Source organism: Protopterus annectens, chromosome 6.part0 (assembly GCF_019279795.1).
Source record: "Protopterus annectens isolate FY-2018-M chromosome 6.part0, PAN1.0, whole genome shotgun sequence".
Taxonomy (NCBI): domain Eukaryota; kingdom Metazoa; phylum Chordata; order Ceratodontiformes; family Protopteridae; genus Protopterus; species Protopterus annectens.
The window spans coordinates 1,914,000,898-1,914,015,931 of record NC_056737.1 but is presented as its reverse complement, the minus strand read 5'-3'; the positions used below and the strand labels follow the sequence as shown (position 1 = coordinate 1,914,015,931).

The following is a 15,034-nucleotide window of genomic DNA, read 5'->3' as shown; positions in this document are numbered from 1 at the left end:
TCACTATAACAAAATGGATACTAAAGGTAAAAGTGTAACAAATGTCTTGTGCTGAAGCCTGTACATCCAGACTCCAAAAACAGAAGCAGGCATAAGACATCAAAATCTTCTAAAAATGGATCCATATTCAATTGTTCCAAGCAAAGTAGTGTAAGAAAAAGACCACACAGTTATTTTTGTTGTAGGCAGCCTGCTGCCACCATACTGGGCTTCATTCAGACTTGCATGTCCGATTTTGAAATCAGCTGGTCCAGTGGCTCTAAAGTTTAGCACTTGGAAGATGCAATGATGTCCAGTACATTTGCCCATAGGGTTGGCAGGCTTCAGGCCTTACCTGTTAGGAAAACTGCTTGGTCTTTGACAATAAGCTGAGGAGTCTTAGGACTGGTCCATCATTCCTTCCGAGGAATAGTGTCTGAATTGCCATCAAACTAGTCTGTATATTCCACTGTATTGTTTAGGGTCAAAATCCAGAAAAGAAAGATGCCAAATTGCACAACCATTTCAGGTTTTACTCAATACCATTCAGGTAAGGAGGTTTTGCAGTGGTTAAATAGTTCCTTTCTGAGTAGATTGCTAACCATTATCTTTTACTGTCAGGTTGTATAACCACTCCTTTAGAAAATTATATTGTCAAATGCAGTTCCACCAAGGTGTTTGGCTGTTTGGGATACTTGAAAAATGTGTCCAAGATTTGTGTCTTGACCATTTAGTTAGCAGTTTCCACCTTCAGAAACTTTGTTGCTTGTAACATAATTGCTGGAGTCATGCTTCTTTCCTACATCACTACTTCATGACTTTTTTTTTTTTTTTTTTTTTTTTTGAGTCCCTGCTATACTGCTGGTCATGGCTTTTTTTTTTTGAGCCCCTGCATCTTGGTCTTCCTTTTGCAACAGTGTCCTAACTCTTTGTGGGGGGGGGGGTTAATTTATACTACTTGGGAGGGATTCTTCTCAAAAGTTACAAGCTGCAGAAGGCCTTTAAGGTGAGGTACAGCATAACTTGCTGAGTCTATCAGTATCAGACCACAAACACCATTGAGCACTAACTGCAAGTATCTTTGCTTTTTAGTATGATGAGTTTACAGTTTGGCTCTTCTGTGACTGTGATATCAGTTATCACAAATATCTTTTTAAGGGTGTAAGACTGAATGGAGCATAAAATGCGTTTTTGCTGTGTGTACTGCATGTCATGTTTAGGTTTGCAGATTTTGCTGCAGAAAGCTGCAGACTAGCAGCAGAAAACCTTTTCTGGTTGTGGAACTGTGGGTTTAATACCTTTGTGTGTGTGTGTAGGTGTGTAAGGAAACTGGGATTGTGCCTCCCTTCAGAAATGCTTTCTTTTTTATAATTTTGCTCAGCTCAGTGTTCCTGTACAAGATGCTTTTCACCCAATATCAGTTTATTGGCCAGTTTCATGCTTAATCCAGTTCAAAATCACTGGGGAGCTGGAGTCTCTCCCAGCACTCAGTGAGCACAAAACAGAGAAGCTAATCTAGACTTGGTTTCCAGCCCATTGCAAGGTGCATACACTTGCTCACTGCCACACAGCACAGATGCCCTTTTAGGCTGTCTGGGGGAATGCCAGATATGTGCAGCACAACTTTGGGATGTGGGAGGAATCCAAAGCACCCAGCAAAAATCCAAGTGGACACAGAGGTTATGTAGAGGCATTCCAACTGAGAACCAAACTTGAGATCCGAGTGCTGTGCGACAACAACACTAATCACTGAATTACTTTGCTGCCACTCATTATTACATGATGTGGTTATTTAATATTTGTTGTTCCAGTCTTCAGGGTAAGCTTCCGCATGGGATAAGTATTTAACTCTGTGACATTGCATCTTGGGTTGCCTTTCATCCATCATCTGCAGATGGATCTTCCGTAAAGATGGGAAAGTATACCATTTTATTTATCTATATTCTGGTTGCTTCCTGATTTGTTTGGGGGGGGGGTGGATAAACTGAGGAACACAGGAAGATGGACAACTCTATCTTAGTGTCTGACATCATGCCATGTTCCAGCAAGTATCTACGGCCTTGAGTTTGAGCTAAAGAAAATTGTAACTTATGCTGAGCTTACAATAGCAGGCGGTATTATCCCAACAATTGTTGCTTTGGAAAGCCTTTTTTCATATCAGCTGATGTTATGAATATGTTACATAAGCTGGCTGAAGGACTGATACTTTAATTGAAATAAAACTAAAAATAAAAAATGTGTAAAAAGATGACTGCTTTCGCACCAATAGGTGGTGCTTCTTCAGATTTAAAATTAATCAAACCAAATTGGGTATAAGTACATTAAATCACCAATCATCACTTTAACAACCTTAATTTAAGCACAGGTTTTAAAGGGATAAAATCATTTAACCCTTTTTCCTTATGTGCAGCAAGTCTAAGAATCCATTTTGTTTCTAGACTCTCACTCTGTGCTTTAACTCCCCCCCCCCCCATCTGTAACAAATGCATTTTCAATAACCATAAACTTAAAACTGTGTCCAGCCCCCTCCTTAACAACATACTTGGCTAAGGCGTTCTTCATGTCTTGCCTATTAATATTATATAGATGTTCCCTAACTCAGTCTCTGAGACATCTGTTAGTTTTTTCCACATAACAGCAACTATATGTTTGGCAAATAGCAAGATGTACTACGTTTTGTGTGCTGCAATTTGCAAATTGATCAAAGTCAAAATTTCTACGAGTAACTGGATGCACAAATAAGCCAACCGTACTAATTTATCTACAAACATTACATTCATTACAGGGGGAAAAATCCCTTTTTTCCTATTCTCTTATTTAAATTATCCTTTATACTCAAAGGTTTATAGCAAAGCAATTTCTTTAAGGAAGGGGCATTCTTGAACACAAATAGCAGCTGAGTGTCCAGCACATTCCTGCACTTATCAGACATCAAGAGACACCAATGTTTCTAAACTGTTTCACAGACACGAGCTACCTCACTAGAATAAGTCAAACATATCCGAACTCCATTCTCTCAGCTCACTCTGTTCTCAAATTGTATCCCTTTAAAACCTGTACTTAAGGTCTTTAAAACGATGATTGGTGATTTAATGTATTTATACCCATTTGGTTTGATTTGCTCTGATGAAAAAGGGTTACATGAATTTATCCCTTTAAAACCTTTGCTTAAATTAAGGTAGTTTGAATGATGATTGGTGATTTAATGTATTTATACCCATTTGGTTTGATTTGCTCTGATGAAAAAGGGTTACATGAATTTATCCCTTTAAAACCTGTGCTTAAATTAAGGTAGTTTGAATGATGATTGGTGATTTAATGTATTTATACCCTTTTGGTTTGATGAATTTTAGATCTGAAGAAGCACCGCCTATTGGTGCGAAAGCGCTCATCTTTTTGTACATTTTTTTATTTTTGGTTTTATTTCAGCTGAAGTATCAGTCGTTCAGACAGCTTCTGTGGTTTTTGCAAATACTTGTTTGTTCACCTGAAATGCTCCTGCTCCATTTGTTTTAGTTCTGATGAATGTTTTTTCCTTTTGCTCTAGAAGACTACTTATCCTCCACTTGCATTCATGATAGCTGGTATGCCCAGCGAGTATGGATGATATGTTTGATGGCTCACAGACTGACAGAAATCCTCGGGTGATTTTCCTCTTGTTTGGAATGGAATAGGGCCTGCTTTTGGCAGCTTCTCAAAGATTTGACCCAGTTTCCTGCACAGCAGAACTCATTTTGAGCTACCTGCTTTCTCTTTCTGACTGCAGGCTTTTATGTCATTCTTTTGTCAGCATTTTCCACATGCAATGTTTTGGCTGTTCTTATTGAAACAGTGATGGAAAACAACAGTAGCAGGAGATGAATGTACCTTCAGTCTGAGAACTTGCTCTCTTTCTTGAGCTTTAATTTTATGCCTAGAACATTTTCCCCTCTTGTGTTTCAGTTGTCAAAAATGGCATTTCTTTGCTTGAAAGCTATGTTTGTGTTGGACATTTTCACCTCTGATGAAAGTTCATATTTTTCATGTGACAGTTTCTTTATGGGAAGTATTCCCCTCTGAATCTTATCATAGATCTGTGTGAGGTGATTTTCAGAAGTCAGTGTGAGCCAAGTTTTCATCTGCCAGTTAATTTCCCTTAGCAGTTCACTGCCCACTAAATTGGGTGTACACGCAACTCTTGGATAATATGTATGAGGGCTTGGCTGCATTCAGAAAGCCCAGACTTGCAATTGCCTTTACCTAAGAACAGATAGATATTTGATTATCAGCAGACTATAGGCATGTAGCATCGCACAGTATTAGTTGGTGTAAGAAGTGTGCAGTCCCTTTTTAGCCCTTTCAAAACACAGGTTACCTAGTGGAATAGTAGCTTCAGCTGTTTCTAAGTCAAGACTGCCACCTGTTTCTGTTTTCACAGAATACTCGTGAGGGTGGCTGTGTCCTGCAAAAAAAATTTCCCTAAATTTTCTAAAAAATGTTAAAATTCTGAAATAACTTAATATGAACAATGCAAACGACTGCACTTTGTACAACAGTAGTTCGATATTTAAGTAAAGGCAAGTCTGTCTGCACTGGTTATGGCCCGCTTGTTTTTCAAAATCATATTTTAGTAAGACATGGCCCACTGTGGTCATCCAAAAAATGGCAATTTATTTACATCCTTTAGCTAGGAAGTCTAGGCTGGAAGATCCAGTTTATAGCGGAAATGGGGAGATTAGTCAGCAAACAATAAGAATAAATAATACTGCTTTAGTCAATAAAAACAAGACAAATTAAATCATGTTAAGAGCAAAGGGTTTACAAAATGAAAAACAGTTGTCCTAACTTGCTGTAGCTTCTTTAGTAAACATCAACTTTAAGAATGCCAGCAGATGTTGAAAAATGTCAATATAAAATATTAGCTGTGCAATAGAAGTGCTTCAGTGTATAAAGAACTAGTTGATAAGTCATCGGTTAGATGAAAGTTGACAAGGTGAGAGTGGTGATGCATAGTAGTTGATGGATTGTTAGTTGCACTGATGTCAGAGAATTAGGTGATATCAGAATTGCAAGTCCAGTTTTGTAGAGGGTGTTCAGTGAGTTCTTGAAGATTGTTGTCTAGGATAGAGCATATATATTTTTCAACTGTAAAGTTAAATCTGCATTGTCTATACTTGCAGGATTTAGGGATGGACACTGAGATTGTGGGTCCCTAGACTTTATACAATGGTCTTTAGAGTACAGTGGTGAGAATGTACAAGTTTCTATAAGTAAAGCATAGCTGAATGACAGAAAGATGAGTACATTCCAAGTCACTGCAGGTGCTGCAGCGATAAGCAGTCTTGCATTTGGTTATGGTGTTGAGGCAAATTTATAAAATTTGTTACAAGTTTTGTTTTTCTTTTCAAGCTTATAAAATGAGAGCGGAATTAGAAGAGTATGTAAGAGAAAAATGTGTACGAGGTTACAGTGGCTGGCATGGCACTATCTTTTAAGAAAATGTTGGTCTTCTAAATCTTTTTTAGTTTTATGTTTTTTGGTTTACCTTTACAAAACCAAATCACAGTGGTGCGATTGCTCATATGAGCAAACCATAACCATGAAAGTCATAGCAGCGACAATTTAACATATTCGAAAATCAGCAAATCGAAAAGCCGATTTGCTGATTTTTTAACATAAATATCGAAAAAAAAAATCTAATGAAGTGTAAAGCAGGGGGGCAAGCCCCCTGGAGCCCCCCATGTGGGGGTCTGCCCCCCCACACATTCCCTTACTTTAATATTCTAATTCCGAGATCGCACTACAGTGGGGAAAGGGACCATTTTCCGATCCCCACTATAGTGCAATCCGCCCCAAAATGCCGAATGTGCAATGAGCGAATGTCACTGTGCATTCGCTCATTGCACATTCATACCTTTTTCTATTCGGCGTTTGCAAACTTTGCAAACGTCCTTTCGGACAATTGCTGTTCGCCCTTGTGCAATATGCACACATGAAGGTAAACCTATTTTTCTCTCTCTCCCTGCATCTGACCATCAGCTTCCACCAGCCTCTATCCTTTTTTTTTTTTTTTTCTAGCATCTTTATTAAATTTACGCATATGACAAAGGCAATCTTACATTTATATAAATGAAAAACATACAAAATGATATCACTTTAGTTTACATCACAGACACCATTGAAACAACTGCAGTTGTAAAAATTACGCATCACTCATAAACCATCCAGTCATTGTCAGTTAAGCATTGTATAGCTCATTCAAATCCTGCCTCCTAAACCTCATTCCTGCTGTGCATATGTTGTTCCCACAATTCACTTTTTTTCCCTATGTAGTTTGCTCCTTCCCTTTTCTAAAGATCCCAGTTCCAGTTGTTTTATCTCTTGCTGTATTCACAATTTCTAGTAAAGTTAGTCTAGACTTTGACTTCCATTTTCTAGGAATTGCTTTTTTGGCAGACACCATAATTAGACTCGCTATATCTAGGCAATTCCATAGCATAACTCAAAAAAATCATCTCCCCAATATGCTCACCAGCATCTCTGATAGAGTGGTCTGCAGGGAATCCCAAAAGTCTGCCAGCTAATCGCACTTCCAAAAAATTGTTACCAGCTACCTCTTTCCTGCCCGTCACACCTCCAACATTTGCTGTCCACCTGAGGAAAAATTCTTTGGAGTCTACTTGGGGTATAAAAATAGCTAATGTAAACACTTCCCGACAAAGATCCTAAATCTTCTAGACTTTGTTGCATATTTGGGAGATGTACATATACCCTCCCCCCATTGTTTCTCTGTGAATCGCTTATCCAATCTGTCTTCCCAATCCTTTCTAAAATTCTCTGATTGATTCTTATAATTGCCATGCAATATTTTATATGCTTTACTAATTATTCCTTTTTTAATGGTGGCTTCTGTTCTAGATGCTATTAAAAGCTGTACCAGTGATGGTCTTTCATTTGGGAGTCCCCTGTTTCTTTCTCTTTGACTATACTCTATCAATCCTTGATGGGGAAGGCAATCTCTAACCTGCAGTACAAATAAATTCTTGGCTTCTTCCCATTCTAGTTATTTGCTCCCAGTACCTTTGTTCTTTGCCAGTTGTCTCCAATAAATTCCACCCCTCTCTTGCCTATTATCTGTATCCCTGACCACAGTCAGCCCTATCAGCAAAATCTCTCCTCCATTCTCGTGCTGGTTTGGTTCTCTGAATACTCCCTCCTGTTTTATGAATATAATACCCTGTATGATTTTGGTTGTTCTCCTTAAGAGTCTGCATCCAAAATCCCAATACCAGCTTCTATCTTTATTTACTAGGTCTGTCTGACTTGCCTTAATCTCCCTTCAGCTTGACCCATGTCCAGGGCTGGCGATTATGAGGATGCTGGTGCAGCATCAAACCCTTGGTCCCTCATGGCAGCCTTGTCAGTTCTGTCACTGCCCTTGGGAGGTATGTGCATGCTTTGGAGTATGTGTAAAGTATCTCCTTACCTGCTTTGTTGTGGGAGTTAGATGTTCTTAGTGTCTCACTGTTGCAGTCATCACATTTGGGTTTATCTGCCTGCAGGTAGCCCTCAGCTGGCCTGAATACCAGAGTCTTCGGATTTCTGCGTCGGATCCTGTCGCTTCTTCCTTGACATCAGGTCGTCAGGGGTATAAAACATGCAGCCGACGCCATTACATCAGTTTTTCTTGCCGTGTGGTGCCTGAAGCAGAAGCAGTTTGCAAGTGCCGGTCGGCCGACTCCTGAAATTTTCGTTGAGTTTCAGACCCGAAGTCTTCAAAAAAAAACTAAGTACCCTGTTGGGGATCCTTTTTCTTTCTCTAACCGATGTCAGTAAAAGTTAACAATTGTCTTACCTGTGGAAAGCAAATACCTGATAGAGATTTTCATTCTTACTGCATCCCCTGTTTAGGCCCAGACCACAATGTCCCTCGTTGTTGGTTTTGTGCCTTGTTCAATGCCTGTACTATTCATCGGGCTATTTTTGCAGCTAATTACTTTCGTACTCGTTCTGTGTACTCCAAAATGGCTTCGTCAAGCCATCCGACTACCAATATTCCAACAAAAGTAAGGATAAAGGCAGAGACAGACTGCATCAGTCCAAAACTGCCGACGATGCTTCCGTTAAGCGAGTCGCCAGTCCGCCGGTACTCAGTGAGGTGCTTTCGCAGCCCCTGATACCCGCTACTTCTGATTCGCAGGCCTCTACTCAGTCCCATTCGGAGTCCGGTATGCTGCGAGATGCTTCGACTATGGAATCTGCGGATGTCCCTACCTTGGATGGGTCTGGAGCCGCTGTGCAAACACCGGCTTCTGAGGGTGTATTCAGGCCTATAGACATTCATATTAAACCGACGCCATTGTTTTCATCCAGGCCAAAAACTCACTTTATGTCTAGAAAACCGACGATTAAACCACAGGCTCAGGCCCATATGCCTAAAAAACAAATGCTTAGAATGGCTGAAGACCTTATTACCTTAATTAGGGGAAGCCAACCTTCCCCCTCTAAGAGACCTTGAACTGATTTTCTTTCTGATTCTTCTGATCAGGAATCTGCTTTTTATGCTCCTGATTACCTGGATTTGCCCTTATCTACTCATGAGGATTCTGATGCAGAGGATTCCATTCAGTCTGCTTTTCTTTCGATGAAACCTTGCACACTCTTAGGGAGCATTTCCGCTGGGAAAGCCAGGATTACTCTGAGTCCAAAAGGGAATTCTTACTACTACCTCAACACAGGCCTTTAGCTATCCCTCCTGTTCTGGACATTGTAGATGATGCTTTCTTGGAATCTAGCCTTACCCCAGACACTTTACCTCCAGCTTCCAGAAACCCTGATAGGTACTACAGAGTACCTGACTCTCACAAGTTCCTCTTCAAGAATCCTTCTGCGGATCCAGAGACTATTTTCCAAGGACCAAAAGGCATTAAGGCTACTGCTGCCAAAAATCCTAGCCCTTCTGATAGAGATTCTAGAGCAGGCATGGGCAAACTACGGCCCGGGGGCCACATGCAGCCCGTTAAACGTTCTGATTCGGCCCGCCAAACTTGAAAAAATTTAATAAATTAACCTTGTTAATGTTTTATTTCCCCTGCAATTCTGATGTTTCCTCACTAGATGGCGCACTCTAGATATATTGGCTTTGTTGAGGTGAAGCGTAGGCCTATTACTCCACGTTTGCACTTTACCCTTTGACCCACCGCTCCTCTATGTAGATGAGCGGACCCAAGAAAAGGAAAGTGGACAGAGAATGTCTAGTGTTCAATAAGGAGTGTTGGCTTTGTTTGGCTCTACCTTCGTGTGTGAACAGACCTTCAGCGTCATGAACATCAACAAAGCCAGCCACAGATCCAAGTTAACAGACCTACACCTCAGATCCATCCTGAGAATCGCCACAACAAAACTAACTCCAGACTTTGATGCGCTGGCTAAAAAAGGAGACCAACAACACTGCTCCCATTAAAATGTGTGTGTCTCCGTGATACGCACGTTGTTAAAATAAACAGTGCGCGCAGATCAAATATAACGCTTCACAGACTGACTTGCTGCAACTGTTTCGTCCTTGCACTGGTCGTTGTTGACTTTTGGCACCGGGGAAACAAATTGAATAAAAGGAACAGGACAAGTACATCTGCATCTCCTACCGTTTTTGAAAAAACAGACAGTCAGGAGGAGAGTGATGGTGATATCCTGAAGGATAACAGAACTTTCAGTGCTTTAAAATAAAATGGTCATTTATTTGATTTTCAGTGTTTAAAGACTCATTTCGAAGTCAGAGATTTTATTGTAATGCTTTTCTTCATTTTCATTGGAAATTAAAGCACATGTTTTCTCCATATCCCAAAATGTGTATTTTTCCCCCAATGAGGTGATGTTTTCAAAGCATGCCATCTATCTGCTCCTGTTCCGGCCCCTTTGTCAAATGTTAGAACTCAATGTGGCCCACGAATCAAAAAGTTTGCCCACCCCTGTTCTAGAGCATTAGACAGATGGGGTAAGAAGGTATACGCTTCTGCTACTTTGGCCATATGGGCTTTAAATTGTCAGTTTCATATGTTAAAGTATCAGCAGCATGTTATGGGACTACTTAAACAGAAAATGATGTTGATTCCTGACTGTACTGAACACAAAGAATTACAGGATTTAAGGCATTCTGCAGAATAAGTTGGTAAACCTACTTTGCAATGTGGTTTTGATGCTTTAGAAACATCTTGCAGGGCTGTTGTCACTGGGTCTGAAATTAGAAGGCATGCTTGGCTTAAGGAACAAAACTTGCCAGATCATGTAAAAGCCAAATTACTGGAAGCTCCCTTAAACCAAGACTGCCTTTTTGGCAACAAAGCAGAAGTCGTCCTCAAAAGGATGGAGGAAAAAGCTAAATCTATGCAAACTGTTAAAGATTTCCTACAAGTGCAGCGTCGGAGATTAGTTGGCATTGGCCTTCAAAGAACTGGTCCTTTCCAATCCCTTTTTCAGTCCAAACCCAGGAGCAGCAGACCACCTAGGCTACAATCTCAGGCTACGCACAGACCTAAACAGTGAGGGGGGGCCTCCCACTTCCAAAGCAGGGAGTAGTAAGCCACCCCCCTATGGATAAATGGCACAATGACTTAACCTTAACCCTTTCAAGCCCTGCTCAATTACCTGCTCCCTTAGGAGGAAAGCTCACTCTGCATGCAAAAAAACTGGGAATTCATTACTCAGGACAAATAGGTTTTGAACATGACCCCAAAAGGTTGGCCAGACCTACCCCCAAATCAATGGGCGGTGGCACAGCAGCAGGTTCTCACTCTTCTCAATATCAGGGCTATTCAACCTATCCCAGCAGAACAAAGGGGACAAGGTTTTTATTCAAGACTTTTTCTGGTACCCAGAAAAGACAACTCCTGGCATCCTATCCTGGACCTCTCTATTCTCAACACCTTTCTGGTAGTTCCAAAATTCAACAGCTTCTTCACATGCTAGCCAAGGATGCCTGGCTGGCAACCCTAGACTTGAAGGAAGCTTACCTCCACGTCCCAATAAGGGAATCTTGCAGGAAGTACCTACACTTCAGGGAAGGCTCCATGCACTATCCGTTCTCTGCACTTCCCTTTGGCTTATCTACTGCACCCAGGGTATTCACAAAGTGTCTAGCTCCAGCCATTGCATTTTGCAGGCAGAGAAATATTCAAATTTACCCATACTTGGATGATTGTCTTATTCAGACAGAAAGCCAGGACTTGCTATTACAACACCTGGCATTCGTAAAGAAGCTTCTAACCTCTCTGGGGTACACCATCAACGAAAAGAAATCTCCCCTAGTACCCTGCTAACAGATTGTAATCCTGGGAGCAAGCTTGAACACAACTTCCCAGATGGCATTCATCACTCCGGAGTAACAAGTTTATTTGACAGCCTACTTCAAACTATTGGCCACAAAACCCCAGCTATCGGCTAGGAAAATACTGCAAGCCCTGGGGTTCAGGGCCTCTTGCATTTTACTAATTCCATATGCAAGACTGTATATGAGGAAACTCCAATGGTATCTAAAAAGCCTTATGGTGTCAACATTCTCAGGACCTGGAAGCAATGATTTCTATCATTCCTTGTATGAAGGCAGAGTTCCTTTGGTGGGCAGAGGCCTGCTGCCACAACAAGGGACTCCCTTTCACTCTACCTCCTGATGCCCAAAACCCTAACAACAGATGCATCAGACTATGCATGGGGGGCTCACATGGCAGGGCAGTGCATTCAGGGCAGATGGAACCTGAGACAGATGCACCTGCATATCAATCAAAAAGAAATGTTAGCTGTACAGAATGCTCTGACAGCCTTCAAAGACCGTATTCTTAAAGGACAACCATTGGTAAAGACAGACAACACCATAGTTATGTGGTACATAAACGAGCAGGGGGGATCCCACTCGTACCCTCTCTGCAGACTAGCCATGGCTTTGTGGAACACAGCCTTAAGCTACCACGTACACGTGTAAGCTCAATTCCTGCTAGGCAAACTAAATTCACAGGCAGATGACCTAAGCAGAAATCTCATGGACCCACACGAATGGAAACTAGAACCCAAAATATTCAGCCTCTTGAGGAACAAATGGGGGACTCCAAAGGTAGACCTGTTTGCCTCCCCTCAAAACTACCAGTTGCACAAATTCTGCACACGAACTCCCCACAACCAAGCTTGGAAACTGGATGCCCTGTCCTTCACCTGGGAAAGCCTCTCAGTTTATGCCTTTCCCCCTCTGCATCTCCTCTCGAAGGTCCTACTAAAGATCAAACAGGACAAGCTAAGGACAATGCTGATTGCACCAGACTGGCTAGGTCAGCACTGGTACCCCCTCTTGCACAGTACGACACTGCTGCAACCATGGCACCTGCCTCAGACCCCTTCCCTGCTCTCCCAGCAGGCGGGCCAGATTCTGCACCCTCAGCTTCAAACCCTAAACCTTGCAGCCTGGCTAATTCGTTGAGCTCTCCCCTAGCATCCCTCAGTAAGCAGGTACTGGATGTCATTCTGGAGGCAAGGAGGCCTAGTACTAGAAAATCATATGCTGAAAATTGGAAAAGATATGGCTCCTGGAGCCTGGCTCAGGGGATGGGCACAGCGGTGCCCAGCTTACCTCATATTCTACAGTACTTAACAGAAATGCTCCACTAGGGCCTGTCCTTCTCGTCAATTAAAATTCATGCCTCTGCCATTTCAGCACATTATAATACTGAGCCACCCCTCTTCTCTCACCCCTTGCTAAAGCAATTCCTTAGAGGGGCCAAAAATGTAAGACCCCCCCCCCCCCCAGGAGAGCTTCCACTCCAACCTAGGACCTTAACTTTGTATTGGAAAAGCTCACTCTTCCCCCCTTTGAACCAACTGCTGCAGCAGAGTTGAAATTCCTTTCTTGGAAAACAGCCTTCTTTCTAGCCATTACTTCAGCTAGAAGAGTGTCTGAATTACAGGCCTTCGTGGCAGTGGAATCCTTCATTATCTTCCATGCGGACAGGGTTTCCCTCAGGACTAATCCTTCCTTTATGCCCAAGGTGGTGTCTTCTGTGGCCCTAAATCAGTCCATCTGTTTGCCTACTTTTTTCCCTAATCCACAAAACAAAGGGGAACGAATACTGCACTCTCTGTGGATGTGCACAGACTACTTGGATTCTGTTTGGACAGGACTAAGCCTATCAGAATATCTGACCAGCTGCTAGTTAGCTTTGCTGCAGGGGCAGAGAGGAAGACTATTTCAAAGCAAACCATTTCCAAATGGATAGCCCATTGCATCCATTTCTGCTACAAGCACCATGGAAAACCTACCCCACAGGGGATAAGATCACATTCCACCAGGGCTGCATCTACCTCCGCTGCATTTCTGGGAGGGGTTCCTGCCAGGGACATCCTAGAAGCTGCTATCTGGAGCTCTGTACATACCTTCACCAAGCATTACCACTCGCCTATCTTCTCTAAATCCAGAGCTGGATTTGTCACTGCAGTCTTGCAGGGATTAATAGCTGGCCCTAATGCTATTTTAACTTCCTCATCCCTTCCTTAGCATTGGGAATCAACCCAAATGTGATGACTGCAACAGTGAAACACGAAGAACATAGTACAGTTGTGCGCACTTACCATAAATATAGATGTTCGAATGTATTCACTGTTGCAGTCCTGGTTACCCTCCCTTTAGCCCCCCTGACTTCTCTTGGCTCTACCTTTCCTTCTTGTTTGGCATATATTATATCAGGTGTATTTGCTTTTTGCTGGGGGTATACCATACCTTATAATTGCTTCCTATTGTGGGGGTACCTGACATCTGGGGCAAGAAAAACTGATGTAATGGCGTCGGCTGCATGTTTTATACCCCTGACGATCCGACATCAAGGAAGAAGCAACAGCATCCAACGCAGAAATCCAAAGACTGGTATTCAGGCCGATAACCTAAATGTGATGACTGCAACAGTGAATACACTCTAACATCTACATTTATGGTAAATGTTCACAACTGTACTTTCCACATAGCTAGCAAGCTTTCCAAATGCCCTTTTATCCAAAGCCATCTTAAGTTGGTAAAGAGTGTCCTTATTTATATTCCGCTATGCCTTTTGTTATTCCTTCACAGGAATGGCTTTGCTGAGTTTTTGTTACTTAAACTTTCAGTCAACATGGTAAAATTAGTAGTAGTTCCCTTTATTTTCCTTCAGTGTTCATTATCACGTTCTTACTCCGATCCTTTGTATGTATTGCTGATGAAAAACATTTTTGACACTATCTGGTTGTGGGAGGTTATTTCAGAGCAATTGCTCTCTGAATGATATATTGTTCTATGCTTAGAGTTGTGCAAGTAAACTTTTTAGTCATTTCATTTTAACCAGAATCCTGTAGAATTTCTAGCTTGAGAGTTAAGAACTGTGTAATAACATGCAGATTTTCTTTTTCCCCCCCAGCAAAATAGCGGTTCAGAAAGAAAAAGCTAATGACACAGATGATCTTAGCAAGAACCACAAGTCCGTGCCTTCCCTTCAGAATTTGTCTGTGATGAGTCGTCTAACACCTACTTTGTTGAAGCATGCATTCAGCAGCCTTCCTGATATTACACAGATTGCTTAACAGCACAACATTGTTCCAGCTCCCCAGGAAATACGCCTACCTCAGAAATGGAAAGGACTAAACTGGCAATTTTGGCAAGGGGTTATAATCAAGAATCACAACTTCTGCTCTGTGCTGGAACAGATTTTTTGACTTTGCATATAATTTTCAAATAAAGCTGCAACAGATTTTTTTAATGATTGTTACCTACAGGTGTTTTTCAAACTTCTGCACTTTGAACACTAGTGTCATTTTGATTTTGAAGCTGACAAATCTGTAGGCTATTTTTTTATATATTTTATTGTAATTTCTTCCAGACTGAAAAAGTACATGCCTCTGCATCTGAAGTGCCAGAATGCAAGCGGCAGGTTTATTTGTTGCAATACAGCCTTTATTACAAGATGTATGCTTTAGTGTGAAGTAGTGTAAGAGATATTTATTTAAAGCCAGTATAGCACATTTTAAGTGAAAACCAATTAGAAAGTGTGCCTTTGTAATAACAGCAGTGAGA

General features: G+C 41.6%; 1 protein-coding gene across 1 annotated transcript in view; it reads left to right on the top strand.

Moving 5' to 3' along the window:
* Positions 1–14,720, top strand: part of TTLL4 (tubulin tyrosine ligase like 4) — a 1,780,839-nt gene extending 1,766,119 nt beyond the window's left edge. Inside the window, exon 23 of the mRNA XM_044073711.1 lies at positions 14,382–14,720. Within this exon, the coding sequence (XP_043929646.1) occupies positions 14,382–14,544 (163 nt within the window). The 3' untranslated portion in view covers positions 14,545–14,720. The remainder of the gene's footprint in view (positions 1–14,381) is intronic.
* The last annotated feature ends 314 nt before the right edge of the window (positions 14,721–15,034 follow it).